This window comes from Salvelinus alpinus, chromosome 3 (assembly GCF_045679555.1).
Source record: "Salvelinus alpinus chromosome 3, SLU_Salpinus.1, whole genome shotgun sequence".
NCBI classification, from domain to species: domain Eukaryota; kingdom Metazoa; phylum Chordata; class Actinopteri; order Salmoniformes; family Salmonidae; genus Salvelinus; species Salvelinus alpinus.
In genome coordinates, this window is record NC_092088.1 from 108,930,891 (window position 1) to 108,949,942 (window position 19,052).

The following is a 19,052-nucleotide window of genomic DNA, read 5'->3' on the forward strand; positions in this document are numbered from 1 at the left end:
TCTATTAAATCACAGGCCAGGTCTACAGGCCAGTTCTATTATAACACAGGCCAGGTCTATTATAATACAGACCATGTCTAGTATAATACAGTTCAGGTCTATTATAATACAGACCGGGTATATTATAATACAGGTCAGGTCTATTATAATACATGCCAGATCTATTATAATACAGGCCAGGTCTATTATAATACAGGCCAGGTCTATTATTATACTGGAAAGGTCTATTTTAATACAAAACCAGGTCTATTATAATACGGACCAGGTCTATTATAATACAGCCCAGGTCTGTTATATTACAGACCAGGTCTATTATAATACACACCTGGTATATTATAATACAGGCCTGGTCTGTTATAATGCAGGCCAGGTCTATTATTATACTGGAAAGGTCTATTTTAATACAAAACCAGGTCTATTATAATACATTCCAAGTCTACAGGCCAGGTCTAGTATAATACAGGTCAGGTCTAGTATAATACAGGCCAGTTCAATTATAATACAGACCATGTCTATTATTATACAGGCCATGTCTATTAAATCACAGGCCAGGTCTACAGGACAGTTCTATTATAACACAGGCCAGGTATATTATAATACAGACCAGGTATATTATAAAACAGACCAGGTCAATAATAATACAGGCCAGGTTTATTATAATACAGGCCATGTCTATTAAATCACAGGCCAGGTCTACAGGACAGTTATATTATAACACAGGCCAGGTCTATTATAATACAGACCATGTCTAGTATAATACAGTTCAGGTCTATTATAATACAGACCGGGTATATTATAATACAGGTCAGGTCTATTATAATACAGACCAGGTATATTATAATACAGGTCAGGTCTATTATTATACTGGAAAGGTCTATTTTAATACAAAACCAGGTCTATTATAATACATTCCAAGTCTACAGGCCAGGTCTAGTATATTACAGGCCAGGTATATTATAATACAGACCAGGTCTATTATAATGCAGGCCAGGTCTATTATTATACAGGAAAGGTATATTTTAATACAAAACCAGGTCTATTATAATACATTCCAAGTCTACAGGCCAGGTTTAGTATAATACAGGCCAGGTATATTATAATACAGACCAGGTCTATTATAATACATGCCAGGTCTATTATATTACAGGCCAGGTCTATTATAATACATGCCAGGTCTACTATATTACACAACAGGTCTATTATAATACAGGCCAGGTCTATTATAATACAGGCCAGGTCTATTATTATACTGGAAAGGTCTATTTTAATACAAAACCAGGTCTATTATAATACGGACCAGGTCTATTATAATGCAGGCCAGGTCTATTATTATACAGGAAAGGTATATTTTAATACAAAACCAGGTCTATTATAATACATTCCAAGTCTACAGGCCAGGTTTAGTATAATACAGGCCAGGTATATTATAATACAGACCAGGTCTATTATAATACATGCCAGGTCTATTATAATACAGGCCAGGTCTATTATAATACAGGCCAGGTCTATTATTATACTGGAAAGGTCTATTTTAATACAAAACCAGGTCTATTATAATACGGACCAGGTCTATTATAATACAGCCCAGGTCTGTTATATTACAGACCAGGTCTATTATAATACACACCTGGTATATTATAATACAGGCCTGGTCTGTTATAATGCAGGCCAGGTCTATTATTATACTGGAAAGGTCTATTTTAATACAAAACCAGGTCTATTATAATACATTCCAAGTCTACAGGCCAGGTCTAGTATAATACAGGACAGGTCTATTATAATGCAGGCCAGGTCTATTATAATACATGCCAGGTCTATTATATTACAGGCCAGGTCTATTATAATACAGGCCAGGTCAATTATTATACAGGCCAGGTCAATTATTATACAGGCCAGGTCAATTATTATACAGGCCATATCTACTATATTACACACCAGGTCTATTAAAATACAGGCCAGGTCTATTATAATACAGGCCAGGTATATTATAATACAGACCAGGTCTATTATAATACAGCCCATGTCTGTTATAATACAGACCAGGTCGATTATAATACAGGCCAGGTCTATTATAATACAGACCAGGTCTATTATAATACAGCCCATGTCTGTTATAATACAGACCAGGTCGATTATAATACAGGCCAGGTCTATTATAATACAGGCCAGGTATATTATAATACAGACCAGGTATATTATAATACGGGTCAGGTCATCAGGCCAGGTCTAGCAAAATACAGGTCAGGTCTTTTATAATAAAGACCAGGTCTATTACAATCAAGGCCAGGACTATTATAATACAGACCAGGTCAATTATAATACAGGCCAGGTTTACAGGCCAGGTCTAGTATAATACAGGCCAGTTCTATTATAATACAGGCCAGGTCTAGTATAATACAGACCAGGTCTATTATAATACCGGCCAGGTCTATTATAATACAGGTCAGGTCTACAGATCAGGTCTTTTATATTACAGACAAGGTCTATTATAATACAGACCAGGTCTATTATAATACAGGCCAGGTCTATTATTATACTGGAAAGGTCTATTTTAATACAAAACCAGGTCTATTATAATACAGGCCAGGTCTACAGGCCAGGTCTAGTATAATACAGGCCAGGTCTATTATAATACAGGCCAGGTCTAGTATAATACAGACCAGGTCTATTATAATACCGGCCAGGTCTATTATAATACAGGTCAGGTCTACAGATCAGGTCTTTTATATTACAGACAAGGTCTATTATAATACAGACCAGGTCTATTATAATACAGGCCAGGTCTATTATAATACAGGCCAGGTCTATTATAATACAGGCCAGGTCTATTATAATACAGACCAGGTCTATTATAATACAGCCCAGGTCTGTTATATTACAGACCAGGTCTATTATAATACATACCTGGTCTATTATAATACAGGCCTGGTCTATTATAATATAGACCAGGTCTATTATAATACAGGCCAGGTCTATTATAATACAGACCAGGTCTTATAATACAGCCCATGTCTGTTATAATACAGACCAGGTCGACTATAATACAGGCCAGGTATATTATAATACAGGGCAGGTCGATTATAATACAGGCTTGGTCTATTATAATACAGACCAGGTCTATTATAATACAGACCATGTTTATTATAATACAGGCCAGGTCTATTATAATACAGACCAGGGACATTACAATACAGGACAGTTCTACAGGCCAGATCTATTATAATACAGGCCATGTCTATTATTATACAGGCCAGGTTTACAGGCCAGGTCTAGTACAATACAGGCCAGGTATATTATAATACAGACAAGGTATATTATAATACAGGTCAGGTATATTATAATACAGGTCAGGTCTAGTATAATACAGGCCAGTTCAATTATAATACAGACCATGTCTATTATTATACAGGCCATGTCTATTAAATCACAGGCCAGGTCTACAGGACAGTTCTATTATAACACAGGCCAGGTATATTATAATACAGACCAGGTATATTATAAAACAGACCAGGTCAATAATAATACAGGCCAGGTTTATTATAATACAGGCCATGTCTATTAAATCACAGGCCAGGTCTACAGGACAGTTCTATTATAACACAGGCCAGGTCTATTATAATACAGACCATGTCTAGTATAATACAGTTCAGGTCTATTATAATACAGACCGGGTATATTATAATACAGGTCAGGTCTATTATAATACAGACCAGGTATATTATAATACAGGTCAGGTCTATTATAATACAGGCCAGGTCTATTATTATACAGGCCAGGTCTATTATTATACTGGAAAGGTCTATTTTAATACAAAACCAGGTCTATTATAATACATTCCAAGTCTACAGGCCAGGTCTAGTATATTACAGGCCAGGTATATTATAATACAGACCAGGTCTATTATAATGCAGGCCAGGTCTATTATTATACAGGAAAGGTATATTTTAATACAAAACCAGGTCTATTATAATACATTCCAAGTCTACAGGCCAGGTCTAGTATAATACAGGCCAGGTATATTATAATACAGACCAGGTCTATTATAATACATGCCAGGTCTATTATATTACAGGCCAGGTCTATTATAATACATGCCAGGTCTACTATATTACACAACAGGTCTATTATAATACAGGCCAGGTCTATTATAATACAGGCCAGGTCTATTATAATACAGGCCAGGTCTATTATAATACAGGTCAGGTCTACAGATCAGGTCTGTTATATTACAGTCCAGGTCTATTATAATACAGGCCAGGTATATTATAATACAGACCAGGTCTATTATAATACAGCCCATGTCTGTTATAATACAGACCAGGTCGATTATAATACAGGCCAGGTCTATTATAATACAGGCTTGGTCTATTATAATACAGGCCAGGTCTATTATAATACAGGCCTGGTCTATTATAATACAGGCCAGGTCTATTATAATACAGACCAGGTCTAGTATAATACAGTTCAGGTCTTTTATAATACAGACCATGTCTACTATAATACAGACCAGGTATATTATAAAACAGACCAGGTCTATTAAAATACAGGTCAGGTCTTTTATAATAAAGACCAGGTCTATTACAATACAGGCCAGGAGTATTATAATACAGACCAGGTCAATAATAATACAGGCCAGGTTTATTATAATACAGGCCAGGTCTACAGGCCAGTTCTCTTATAACACAGGCCAGGTCTATTATAATACAGACAATGTCTAGTATAATACAGTTCAGGTCTATTATAATACAGGCCAGGTATATTATAATACAGACCAGGTCTATTATAATACAGCCCATGTCTGTTATAATACAGACCAGGTCGATTATAATACAGGCCAGGTCTATTATAATACAGACCAGGTCTATTATAATACAGCCCATGTCTGTTATAATACAGACCAGGTCGATTATAATACAGGCCAGGTCTATTATAATACAGGCCAGGTATATTATAATACAGACCAGGTATATTATAATACGGGTCAGGTCATCAGGCCAGGTCTAGCAAAATACAGGTCAGGTCTTTTATAATAAAGACCAGGTCTATTACAATCAAGGCCAGGACTATTATAATACAGACCAGGTCAATTATAATACAGGCCAGGTTTACAGGCCAGGTCTAGTATAATACAGGCCAGTTCTATTATAATACAGGCCAGGTCTAGTATAATACAGACCAGGTCTATTATAATACCGGCCAGGTCTATTATAATACAGGTCAGGTCTACAGATCAGGTCTTTTATATTACAGACAAGGTCTATTATAATACAGACCAGGTCTATTATAATACAGGCCAGGTCTATTATTATACTGGAAAGGTCTATTTTAATACAAAACCAGGTCTATTATAATACAGGCCAGGTCTACAGGCCAGGTCTAGTATAATACAGGCCAGGTCTATTATAATACAGGCCAGGTCTAGTATAATACAGACCAGGTCTATTATAATACCGGCCAGGTCTATTATAATACAGGTCAGGTCTACAGATCAGGTCTTTTATATTACAGACAAGGTCTATTATAATACAGACCAGGTCTATTATAATACAGGCCAGGTCTATTATAATACAGGCCAGGTCTATTATAATACAGGCCAGGTCTATTATAATACAGACCAGGTCTATTATAATACAGCCCAGGTCTGTTATATTACAGACCAGGTCTATTATAATACATACCTGGTCTATTATAATACAGGCCTGGTCTATTATAATATAGACCAGGTCTATTATAATACAGGCCAGGTCTATTATAATACAGACCAGGTCTTATAATACAGCCCATGTCTGTTATAATACAGACCAGGTCGACTATAATACAGGCCAGGTATATTATAATACAGGGCAGGTCGATTATAATACAGGCTTGGTCTATTATAATACAGACCAGGTCTATTATAATACAGACCATGTTTATTATAATACAGGCCAGGTCTATTATAATACAGACCAGGGACATTACAATACAGGACAGTTCTACAGGCCAGATCTATTATAATACAGGCCATGTCTATTATTATACAGGCCAGGTTTACAGGCCAGGTCTAGTACAATACAGGCCAGGTATATTATAATACAGACAAGGTATATTATAATACAGGTCAGGTATATTATAATACAGGTCAGGTCTAGTATAATACAGGCCAGTTCAATTATAATACAGACCATGTCTATTATTATACAGGCCATGTCTATTAAATCACAGGCCAGGTCTACAGGACAGTTCTATTATAACACAGGCCAGGTATATTATAATACAGACCAGGTATATTATAAAACAGACCAGGTCAATAATAATACAGGCCAGGTTTATTATAATACAGGCCATGTCTATTAAATCACAGGCCAGGTCTACAGGACAGTTCTATTATAACACAGGCCAGGTCTATTATAATACAGACCATGTCTAGTATAATACAGTTCAGGTCTATTATAATACAGACCGGGTATATTATAATACAGGTCAGGTCTATTATAATACAGACCAGGTATATTATAATACAGGTCAGGTCTATTATAATACAGGCCAGGTCTATTATTATACAGGCCAGGTCTATTATTATACTGGAAAGGTCTATTTTAATACAAAACCAGGTCTATTATAATACATTCCAAGTCTACAGGCCAGGTCTAGTATATTACAGGCCAGGTATATTATAATACAGACCAGGTCTATTATAATGCAGGCCAGGTCTATTATTATACAGGAAAGGTATATTTTAATACAAAACCAGGTCTATTATAATACATTCCAAGTCTACAGGCCAGGTTTAGTATAATACAGGCCAGGTATATTATAATACAGACCAGGTCTATTATAATACATGCCAGGTCTATTATATTACAGGCCAGGTCTATTATAATACATGCCAGGTCTACTATATTACACAACAGGTCTATTATAATACAGGCCAGGTCTATTATAATACAGGCCAGGTCTATTATAATACAGGCCATGTCTATTATAATACAGGTCAGGTCTACAGATCAGGTCTGTTATATTACAGTCCAGGTCTATTATAATACAGGCCAGGTATATTATAATACAGACCAGGTCTATTATAATACAGCCCATGTCTGTTATAATACAGACCAGGTCGATTATAATACAGGCCAGGTCTATTATAATACAGGCTTGGTCTATTATAATACAGGCCAGGTCTATTATAATACAGGCCTGGTCTATTATAATACAGGCCAGGTCTATTATAATACAGACCAGGTCTAGTATAATACAGTTCAGGTCTTTTATAATACAGACCAGGTCTACTATAATACAGACCAGGTATATTATAAAACAGACCAGGTCTATTAAAATACAGGTCAGGTCTTTTATAATAAAGACCAGGTCTATTACAATACAGGCCAGGAGTATTATAATACAGACCAGGTCAATAATAATACAGGCCAGGTTTATTATAATACAGGCCAGGTCTACAGGCCAGTTCTATTATAACACAGGCCAGGTCTATTATAATACAGACAATGTCTAGTATAATACAGTTCAGGTCTATTATAATACAGCCCAGGTCTGTTATAATACAGACCAGGTTTATTATAATACAGGCCTGGTCTATTATAATACAGGCCAGGGCTTTTATAATACAGACCAAGTCTAGTAGAATACAGACCAGGTCTATTATAATACAGGCCAGGTCTATTATAATACAGGTCAGGTTTACAGGCAAGGTCTAGTATAATACAGGCCAGTTCTGTTATAATACAGACCAGGTCTATTATAATACAGGCCATGTCTATTATTATACAGGCCAGGTTTACAGGCCAGGTCTATATTATAATACAGGTCAGGTATATTATAATACAGGTCAGGTCTATAATAATACAGGCCAGATCATCAGGCCAGGTCTAGTAAAATACAGGTCAGGTCTTTTATAATACAGACCAGGTCTAGTATAATACAGGTCAGGTCTATTATAATACAGGCCAGGTCTATAGATCAGGTCTATTATATTACAGACCAGGTCAATTATAGAACAGACCAGGTCTATAAAAATACAGGTCAGGTATTTTATTATAAAGACCAGGTCTATTACAATACAGGCCAGGACTATTATAATACAGACCAGGTCAATTATAACACAGGCCAGGTTTATTATAATACAGGCCATGTCTATTAAAATACAGGCCAGGTCTATTATAATACAGGCCTGGTCTATTATAATACAGGCCAGGTCTATTATAATACAGACCAGGTCTATTATATTACAGGCCAGGTCTATTATAATACAGACCAGATCTAGTATAATACAGGACAGGTGTATTATAATACAGGCCATGTCTTTTATAATACCGTTACAGAGTCAATGTGGAGGCTATATACAGGGGGTACCGGTACAGAGTCAATGTGGAGGTTATATACAGGAGGTACCGGCACAGAGTCAATGTGGAGGCTATATACAGGAGGTACCGGCACCGAGTCAATGTGGAGGCTATATACAGGGGGTGCCGGCACAGAGTCAATGTGGAGGCTATATACAGGGGGTACCGGTACAGAGTCAATGTGGAGACTATATACAGGGGGTACTGGTACAGAGTCAATGTGGAGGCTATATACAGGGGGTACCGGTACAGAGTCAATGTGGAGGCTATATACAGGGGGTACTGGTACAGAGTCAATGTGGAGGCTATATACAGGGGGTACCGGTACAGAGTCAATGTGGAGACTATATACAGGGGGTACTGGTACAGAGTCAATGTGGAGGCTATATACAGGGGGTACCGGTACAGAGTCAATGTGGAGGATATATACAGGGGGTACCGTACAGAGTCAATGTGGAGGCTATATACAGGGGGTACCGGTACAGAGTCAATGTGGAGGCTATATACAGGGGGTACTGGTACAGAGTCAATGTGGAGGCTATATACAGGGGGTACCGGTACAGAGTCAATGTGGAGACTATATACAGGGGGTACCGGTACAGAGTAAATGTGGACGCTATATACAGGGGGTACCGGTACAGAGTCAATGTGGAGACTATATACAGGGGGTACCGGTACAGAGTCAATGTGGAGGATATATACAGGGGGTACCGGTACAGAGTCAATGTGGAGGATATATACAGGGTATTACGGTACAGAGTCAATGTGTAGACTATATACAGGGGGTACCGGCACAGAGTCAATGTGGAGACTATATACAGGGGGTACCGGTCCAGAGTCAATGTGGAGGATATATACAGGGTATTACGGTACAGAGTCAATGTGGAGGCTATATACAGGGGGTACCGGTACAGAGTCAATGTGGAGGCTATATACAGGGGGTACCGGTACAGAGTCAATGTGGAGGCTATATACAGGGGGTACCGGTACAGAGTCAATGTGGAGGCTATATACAGGGGGTACCGGCACAGAGTCAATGTGGAGACTATATACAGGGGGTACCGGTCCAGAGTCAATGTGGAGGATATATACAGGGTATTACGGTACAGAGTCAATGTGGAGGCTATATACAGGGGGTACCGGTACAGAGTCAATGTGGAGGCTATATACAGGGGGTACCGGTACAGAGTCAATGTGGAGGCTATATACAGGGGGTACCGGTACAGAGTCAATGTGGAGGCTATATACAGGGGGTACCGGTACAGAGTCAATGTGGAGGCTATATACAGGGGGTACCAGTACAGAGTCAATGTGGAGGCTATATACAGGGTGTACCGGTACAGAGTCAATGTGGAGGCTATATACAGGGGGTACCGGTACAGAGTCAATGTGGAGGCTATATACAGGGGGTACCGGTACAGAGTCAATGTGGAGACTATATACAGGGGGTACCGGTACAGAGTCAATGTGGAGGCTATATACAGGGTGTTACGGTACAGAGTCAATGTGGAGGCTATATACAGGGGGTACCGGCACAGAGTCAATGTGGAGGCTATATACAGGGGGTACCGGTACAGAGTCAATGTGGAGACTATATACAGGGTGTTACGGTACAGAGTCAATGTGGAGGCTATATACAGGGGGTACCGGTACAGAGTCAATGTGGAGGCTATATACAGGGGGTACCAGTACAGAGTCAATGTGGAGGCTATATACAGGGTGTTACGGTACAGAGTCAATGTGGAGGCTATATACAGGGGGTACCGGCACAGAGTCAATGTGGAGGCTATATACAGGGGGTACCGGTACAGAGTCAATGTGGAGACTATATACAGGGTGTTACGGTACAGAGTCAATGTGGAGGCTATATAAAGGGGGTACCGTACAGAGTCAATGTGGAGGCTATATACAGGGGGTACCGGTACAGAGTCAATGTGGAGGATATATACAGGGTATTACGGTACAGAGTCAATGTGGAGGCTATATACAGGGGGTACCGGTACAGAGTCAATGTGGAGACTATATACAGGGGGTACCGGTACAGAGTCAATGTGGAGGCTATATACAGGGGGTACCGGTACAGAGTCAATGTGGAGGCTATATACAGGGGGTACCGGTTAGTCGAGGTAATATGTACATGTAGGTAGAGTTATTGAAGTGAATATGCATAGATGACAACAACAGAGAGTAGCAGCAGTGTAAAAGAGGGGGGGGGGGGGGGGGCAATGCAAATAGTCTGGGTAGCATTTGATTAGATGTTCAGGAGTCTTATGGCTTGAGGCTTAAAGCTTTGATCCAAGATGGCGTAGCAGTCAGACGTCTTTGTCCTGTCATGTCCCAAGTATATATATTTTTCTACCTTAGTATTGACTGTATGTTTGTTTATTCCATGTGGAACTGTGTTGTTGTATGTGTCGAACTGCTTTGCGTTATCTTTATCTAATAATGTTTACATATTTTACATACTCATCTCATATGTATATATACCATCCTGCCGCTCGGCCATCGCTCATCCATATATTTATATGTATATATACCATCCTGCCGATGCCGCTCGGCCATCGCTCATCCATATACCATCCTGCCGATGCCGCTCGGCCATCGCTCATCCATATATTTATATGTATATATACCATCCTGCCGATGCCGCTCGGCCATCGCTCATCCATATACCATCCTGCCGATGCCGCTCGGCCATCGCTCATCCATATATTTATATGGACATATTCTTATTCCATCCCCTAACATTGTGTGTATTAGGTAGTTGTTGTGGAATAGTTAGATTACTTGTTAGATATTGCTGCACTGTCAACTAGAAGCATTTCGCTACACTCGCATTAACATCTGCTAACCATGTGTATGTGACCAATAACGTTTGATTTTATTTGTGGGGGGGTTAAGTGCCTTGATCAAGGGCACAACGGCAGGAGATGGTGGGTCTACATGGGATCAGACACAGCAGCCTTCCAGTGTCAGTAATGCTTTCTCGTGTAGGCTATAATGGGAGTCATGAACATGTTGTTCAAAGTCATGGAGAAGCCATGGAAATTCTGTATGAACCTTTAACAGTGAATAATCAAAGGTCACTAGAGCATAACGGCAGTTGGGAATTTCGGTGAACATGCTTCGATGGAGCTCTACGGACAATTCCTTCGACCTCATGTCTTGGTTTTTGCTCTGACTTGCACTGTCAACTGTGGGATCTTATATAAACAGGTGTGTTCCTTTCCAAATCATGTCCAATCAATTGAATTTACCACAGGTGGACTCCAATCAAGTTGTAGAAACATCTCAAGGATGATCAATGGAAACAGGATGCACCTGAGCTCAATTTTGAGTCTCATAGTCAAGGGTCTGAATACTTATGTAAATAAGGTATTTCTGTTTACATTTTTTATAACTGCCTTAAAGATGTAACATTTACTTTTACTCAACTAATTGCTTTGCAATGTCGCGCGTCAAGCGCAGAATGTTGCCAACGGCAGCACCCATTGGGTATTTCTTGTGCGGAGGCGTGCCTAAACCTTCTCCACTTTTCCAACGGTGTGTTGAAGCGGCTGAAAGCGAGCGGACTAGAAGCCCCGTTAATGTGGCGGCTGGAGTTGTATAGTATTTCTCAGACCCAGAGAACAAGATGATCGTGAAGTTTATCTGTGCGGTTGTTACCCGGTCCCTATTCCTCCTCCTCTCTCTGATAGGAGTATGGAGGGTGGTCTGGGTTAAGAATAATGATCTTTATTGGTTACTGACGATCCTTTATCTTCCTCTGGTGGTCGAGATGATTTTAACCCTGAAGAGAAAAAATTTACAGGATTATAAATGGTAAATCTAAATAATATACAACTGTGAAATTACAGGATTATAAATGGTAAATCTAAATAACATAGAAGTGTGAAATTACAGGATTATAAATGATAAATCTAAATAACATAGAACTGTAAAATTACAGGATTATAAATGGTAAATCTAAATAACATAGAAGTGTGAAATTACTTTTTCTTAAAGTTTAGTATGTTTGTTTTTAATACGTTTTAATTTTATCTTTCCATGTGTCCAGGTTTTCTCCTGCCATCTTCCTGTTCCTCATCAGTATCATTCCATCTCTATGGATTCTAGAGTTACATCATCAGGAAAACAAAGCTCCTGATTCCAGGGTGAGGACTTTCATCTTATGTTTTATTTAGGCTTTTTAATCATTACTTCACTTTATTTAGGCTTTTTAATCACTACTTCACTTTAGTTATACATTTATTTGTAACTTGCATAATGAGCGGAACACATATACTGTACTGTGTGTAAATGATGGTGAATGTAATCATATACTGTGTGTAAATGATGGTGAATGTAATCGTATACTCTGTGTAAATGAGGCTGAATGTAATCATATACTCTGTGTAAATGATGCTGAATGTAATCATATACTGTGTGTAAATAATGGTGAATGTAATCATATACTCTGTTTAAATGATGGTGAATGTAACCATATACTGTGTGTAAATGATGGTGAATGTAATCATATACTGTGTGTAAATGATGGTGAATGTAATCATATACTGTACTCTGTGTAAATAATGGTGAATGTAATCATATACTGTGTGTAAATGATGGTGAATGTAATCATATACTGTGTGTAAATGATGGTGAATGTAATCATATACTGTACTCTGTGTAAATAATGGTGAATGTAATCATATACTGTGTGTAAATGATGGTGAATGTAATCATATACTGTACTCTGTGTAAATAATGGTGAATGTAATCATATACTGTGTGTAAATGATGGTGAATGTAATCATATACTGTACTCTGTGTAAATAATGGTGAATGTAATCATATACTCTGTGTAAATGATGGTGAATGTAATCATATACTCTGTGTAAATGATGGTGAATGTAACCATATACTGTGTGTAAATGATGGTGAATGTAATCATATACTGTGTGTAAATGATGGTGAATGTAATCATATACTCTGTGTAAATGATGGTGAATGTAATCATATACTCTGTGTAAATGATGGTGAATGTAACCATATACTGTGTGTAAATGATGGTGAATGTAATCATATACTGTGTGTAAATGATGGTGAATGTAATAATATACTGTACTCTGTGTAAATGATGGTGAATGTAATCATATACTGTGTGTAAATGATGCTGTTTCTTTTCTATTGTCCATACTGTAGGCTAGAACACATAGTATAGTATCAATTTAACTCATGTACTGTATGTCTGTTCATCTTCAGTGTGAAAACATAAAGAGCCTGATAAACATGCAGAGAGGGAATCCCACCAATGGCAGCGAGACGTTATTCCAGGTAGGCAGAAGCCACAGTGTTTCCTGTGTCCAGCAGGTTTTTCCTACAGGCCCGTCTAGACAGAGGCGGTCTTTAACACCAGTTTGTTTGGTAATGCTGCGGGTGCACCTCAAAGACTTTATTGTGAGCTGGGACTTTTTATAACTAAAATACATCTGCAGAAATTGTTTTTAACTCAACAACCCTTAATGAAAACTATTACAAGCTTAGTCACACAGGACCTTTATTCATCTGGCCTCCTCTGCTGCTGGCTGTAGTACCCTCCCCTGGCCTGAACTGGGCCTCTCCCTTAAAACCTCTTAGAAAACATTAATTCATGTTTTTTAAGGAGATGTTGAGATACTGATCTTTAATAATAACAACACTGGAGTTACCAAGCCATTAATAACCTCTAATCAGTTATACTAACCATTAATAACCTCTAATCAGTTATACTAACCATTAATAACCTCTAATCAGTTATACTAACCATTAATAACCTCTAATCAGTTATACTAACCATTAATAACCTCTAATCAGTTATACTAACCATTAATAACCTCTAATCAGTTATACTAACCATTAATAACCTCTAATCAGTTATACTAACCATTAATAACCTCTAATCAGTTATACTAACCATTAATAACCTCTAATCAGTTACACTAACCATTAATAACCTCTAATCAGTTATACTAACCATTAATAACCTCTAATCAGTTATACTAACCATTAATAACCTCTAATCAGTTATACTAACCATTAATAACCTCTAATCAGTTATACTAACCATTAATAACCTCTAATCAGTTATACTAACCATTAATAACCTCTAATCAGTTATACTAACCATTAATAACCTCTAATCAGTTATACTAACCATTAATAACCTCTAATCAGTTATACTAACCATTAATAACCTCTAATCAGTTATACTAACCATTAATAACCTCTAATCAGTTATACTAACCATTAATAACCTCTAATCAGTTATACTAACCATTAATAACCTCTAATCAGTTATACTAACCATTAATAACCTCTAATCAGTTATACTAACCATTAATAACCTCTAATCAGTTATGCTACCCATTTGTGACAAAAGCCAAAAAGGATCTGCCCACTCCATCAAGAAGTGATTAGCAATAAAAGGAAACAGCCAAATACCAGGTACAATATATTGAGTCAATACACAGGGTTGGAGGTGAATAGTATTAAGATACTGGAATTCGGAATCTGGCATTATTGCTGTGAGAATACCAATTACAGGAAAGTGACCAAGGGGCTGAGCATTTAAGGTAATTTAACTATTTTGCTATTTAGTCAATATTGTTAGAAGTGTTAACGCATTTAAAGATTTGCAATATTATCTGGCATTAATATAAAGTGTATTAAGGATTGATTGAGCACTTTTGTTGTATTCATTAAAATATAACCATTGAAGTGTGATAACGTGTATAAGACAAAAAACAGAGTGATTTAAGAAAAGGTCTTTGACAACTAGGCCAGTTTAACGATCTGGAGAGAAAGCGCCTTTGACACTCTCACTGAACAGAAAGTGACACTGGTTATAGGTTAAGGCTATAGCACTAAAGAATACTTAATTGTGTGGACAATAACAAGTATATCAGGGATTAGAATTTACATCCCACATATAACAATACTAGTTTCCAAGTGACTACTAGCTGACGAGCATAATAATCAACAGAGATTATTAGGTATTGATATATAAATAAATTAAAAGGACAGGTGGTTAAAGGAGATCTTAGTATAAATTTAAGTAGTTAGAATAAAAATAATACTCTAAGAGCCCACAATAGAATTATAAAGGGAGTGACAACACGAACTAAGGAACAAAGCCAACTCACGCAAAGGGCCTGGTAGGGTTGGTAGGGCCGCACGGCTAGGCCCTGGTTGCACCGAAGTAACTAAAATCCTAAAGTACTCTGCCTAGCCAGAGGACGGGATAGAGGCTTTTGCTGCAGGCGACGGGCAAAAGTCAGCACCGTGACACATTAATAACCTCTAGTCAGTTAAACTAACCATTGGCGCCCAACGAGCGCGAGGACGAATAAATTCAGACTAACTACGAAACTAAGAATCCACTATCCCCGAGTAAGAGATGGCCTCTATTAATGTTACAACATTTGGAGCAACGAAGAGTAGAGACTAACCATGCCGAGCAAGAAGCAGGCTTACACGACACCAGACTAGCTATCTGTGTGCCAGGGGTACCATGGCAAAGACTGTCAAGAACAGAACAGACGGCCATAAAACAAATTATGAACTGGGAGGGTCGACAAACCTTCTGGGAAGAATCTCAATATGCCCCAAAAAAGATAAATGGACATGAGATTCAAATCAGACAAGTAAAAAGTTGGACCATAATTAAAGTGGTTCCACAAGAGAAAGAAGACCTAGACCAGTATAACCTTAGGATAGGACAGATGAGTCATCTCCTAAAACCATCCTGGGGAGATGCAATAGCATTGGTTAAAGAAGGAGGCACCAAAACAGCGCGCCAACTAAAAAATGACCTACAAAATATGAATATGAGCGGGGACAACCTAATAGACCTTAGAACGGTAACTTCCTCCTTACACGGGCTGCAGAGCCTGGAGGAAGAGGAAGGACCCCGACCAGGCTATATCCCTCGTTAGAAGAGATAGGGAATAGCCCCACAGACTCACGGTATTCCACCCCAAACTATTACCCCCCGCCCCTAAGAGATGAGAACATACTGAAGCAGTAAGAGGCCCTCACTAGGCTAGATGAGGTTAGGAATGAAACTAAATCTAACCAAGAGTCAGATAGGCAGGAAGTCAGCTTTCTCAGTTTCACTACTAGTGACGGTATAACAGCAAGTGAAGGGTACCTAGAAAAAGTACAGAAAATGGAGAAACCACAGACGGTGAATGAGATGCAGAAGTGCCTGGGTAAACTGGGGTATATCAGAAACCACATACCAGGTTATAGCAGAGTAGCAAAACACTGTTATAAGAGCATCACAAGGCGAGAAGACCAAATAAGTCTGACTCATAAACAATTTGGACGAGAACCCATAATCTGGACAGACAAAATGACAGACTCTTGGGATAAACTTAAAGAAATGGCAGGCCAAGCTCAAACAAATGAACCCAGGAACCCAGGAACCCAGACCTACCCCTATGGATATGTATAAAACTAGAAGGAGAATAGGTAGATAGGGATGGATTCTTATGGAGGGTCAGAGAAAACTGTAAAGTAACACAGTAACACACAAAGTGCTACAGCAAACAATTTAAAGGTCCAGTAATGAAATATACCTCAGAAGGGGCAAAGATGGCCTTAATAGAAATATTTTGGAATAAGATAGTAGCCCTAGCTCAGGGACAACTAATCATAATAAAGGATAACGAACTGAATAAACAATGGGCTGCTAACAACACTAAAAAGATGTTAGGCGTAACAACAACCACTTGGGACAAATGGAGAAATGTGGTTGGAACAAAAGGAGTGCTCTTTGTAGCTGACAAAGGCTGGGAGCAAGAGGATGAACCCCCAAAACCAGGGAATATGAAACACAAAGTCCCAAAAGAAAAACCTAGGGACATGGTGGTATTCACAGACGTGAAAAATCAGACAAAAACTAGATGGGGCATTATACACTGCTCAAAAAAATAAAGGGAACACTTAAACAACACAATGTAACTCCAAGTCAATCACACTTCTGTGAAATCAAACTGTCCACTTAGGAAGCAACACTGATTGACAATACATTTCACATGCTGTTGTGCAAATGGAATAGACAACAGGTGGAAATTATAGGCAATTAGCAAGACACCCCCAATAAAGGAGTGGTTCTGCAGGTGGTGACCACAGACCACTTCTCAGTTCCTATGCTTCCTGGCTGATGTTTTGGTCACTTTTGAATGCTGGCGGTGCTTTCACTCTAGTGGTAGCATGAGACGGAGTCTACAACCCACACAAGTGGCTCAGGTAGTGCAGCTCATCCAGGATGGCACATCAATGCGAGCTGTGGCAAGAAGGTTTGCTGTGTCTGTCAGCGGAGTTTCCAGAGCATGGAGGCGCTACCAGGAGACAGGCCAGTACATCAGGAGACGTGGAGGAGGCCGTAGGAGGGCAACAACCCAGCAGCAGGACCGCTACCTCCGCCTTTGTGCAAGGAGGAGCACTGCCAGAGCCCTGCAAAATGACCTCCAGCAGGCCACAAATGTGAGTGTGTCTGCTCATACGGTCAGAAACAGACTCCATGAGGGTGGTATGAGGGCCCGACGTCCACAGGTGGGGGTTGTGCTTACAGCCCAACACCGTGCAGGACGTTTGGCATTTGCCAGAGAACACCAAGATTGGCAAATTCGCCACTGGCGCCCTGTGCTCTTCATAGATGAAAGCAGGTTCACACTGAGCACATGTGACAGACGTGACAGAGTCTGGAGACGCCGTGGAGAATGTTCTGCTGCCTGCAACATTCTCCAGCATGACCAGTTTGGCGGTGGGTCAGTCATGGTGTGGGGTGGCATTTCTTTGGGGGGCCGCACAGCCCTCCATGTGCTCGCCAGAGGTAGCCTGACTGCCATTAGGTACCGAGATGAGATCCTCAGACCCCTTGTGAGACCATATGCTGGTGCGGTTGGCCCTGGGTTCCTCCTAATGCAAGACAATGCTAGACCTCATGTGGCTGGAGTGTGTCAGCAGTTCCTGCAAGAGGAAGGCATTGATGCTATGGACTGGCCCGCCCGTTCCCCAGACCTGAATCCAATTGAGCACATCTGGGACATCATGTCTCGCTCCATCCACCAACGCCACGTTGCACCACAGACTGTCCAGGAGTTGGCGGATGCTTTAGTCCAGGTCTGGGAGGAGATCCCTCAGGAGACCATCCGCGACCTCATCAGGAGCATGCCCAGGCGTTGTAGGGAGGTCATACAGGCACGTGGAGGCCACACACACGACTGAGCCTCATTTTGACTTGTTTTAAGGACATTACATCAAAGTTGGATCAGCCTGTAGTGTGGTTTTCCACTTTAATTTTGAGTGGGACTCCAAATCCAGGCCTCCATGGGTTGATAAATTTGATTTACATTGATCATTTTTGTGTGATTTTGTTGTCAGCACATTCAACTATGTAAAGAAAAAAGTATTTAACCTCTACCGACCCACCCTCCCGGATCCGGGATCCTCCTCATCAGAAACGCTGACTAGCATAGCCTAGCATAGCGCCACAAGTAAATAATAGCATATAAATATCATGAAATCACAAGTCCAATACAGCTCCTCCGCTCTCTCCACTGGCTTCCAGTTGAAGCTCGCATCCGCTACAAGACCATGGTGCTTGCCTACGGAGCTGTGAGGGGAACGGCACCTCCGTACCTTCAGGCTCTGATCAGGCCCTACACCCAAACAAGGGCACTGCGT

The 19,052-nt window shown here is 39.5% G+C and overlaps 1 protein-coding gene across 1 annotated transcript in view; it reads left to right on the forward strand.

The window, feature by feature from the left end:
• Positions 1-11,884: 11,884 nt before the first annotated feature.
• Positions 11,885-19,052, forward strand: part of tmem26b (transmembrane protein 26b) — a 32,221-nt gene continuing 25,053 nt past the window's right edge. The window contains exons 1-3 of the mRNA XM_071394765.1: positions 11,885-12,161; positions 12,397-12,493; positions 13,584-13,655. Coding sequence (XP_071250866.1) covers positions 11,974-12,161; positions 12,397-12,493; positions 13,584-13,655 — 357 coding nt within the window. The 5' untranslated portion in view covers positions 11,885-11,973. The remainder of the gene's footprint in view (positions 12,162-12,396; positions 12,494-13,583; positions 13,656-19,052) is intronic.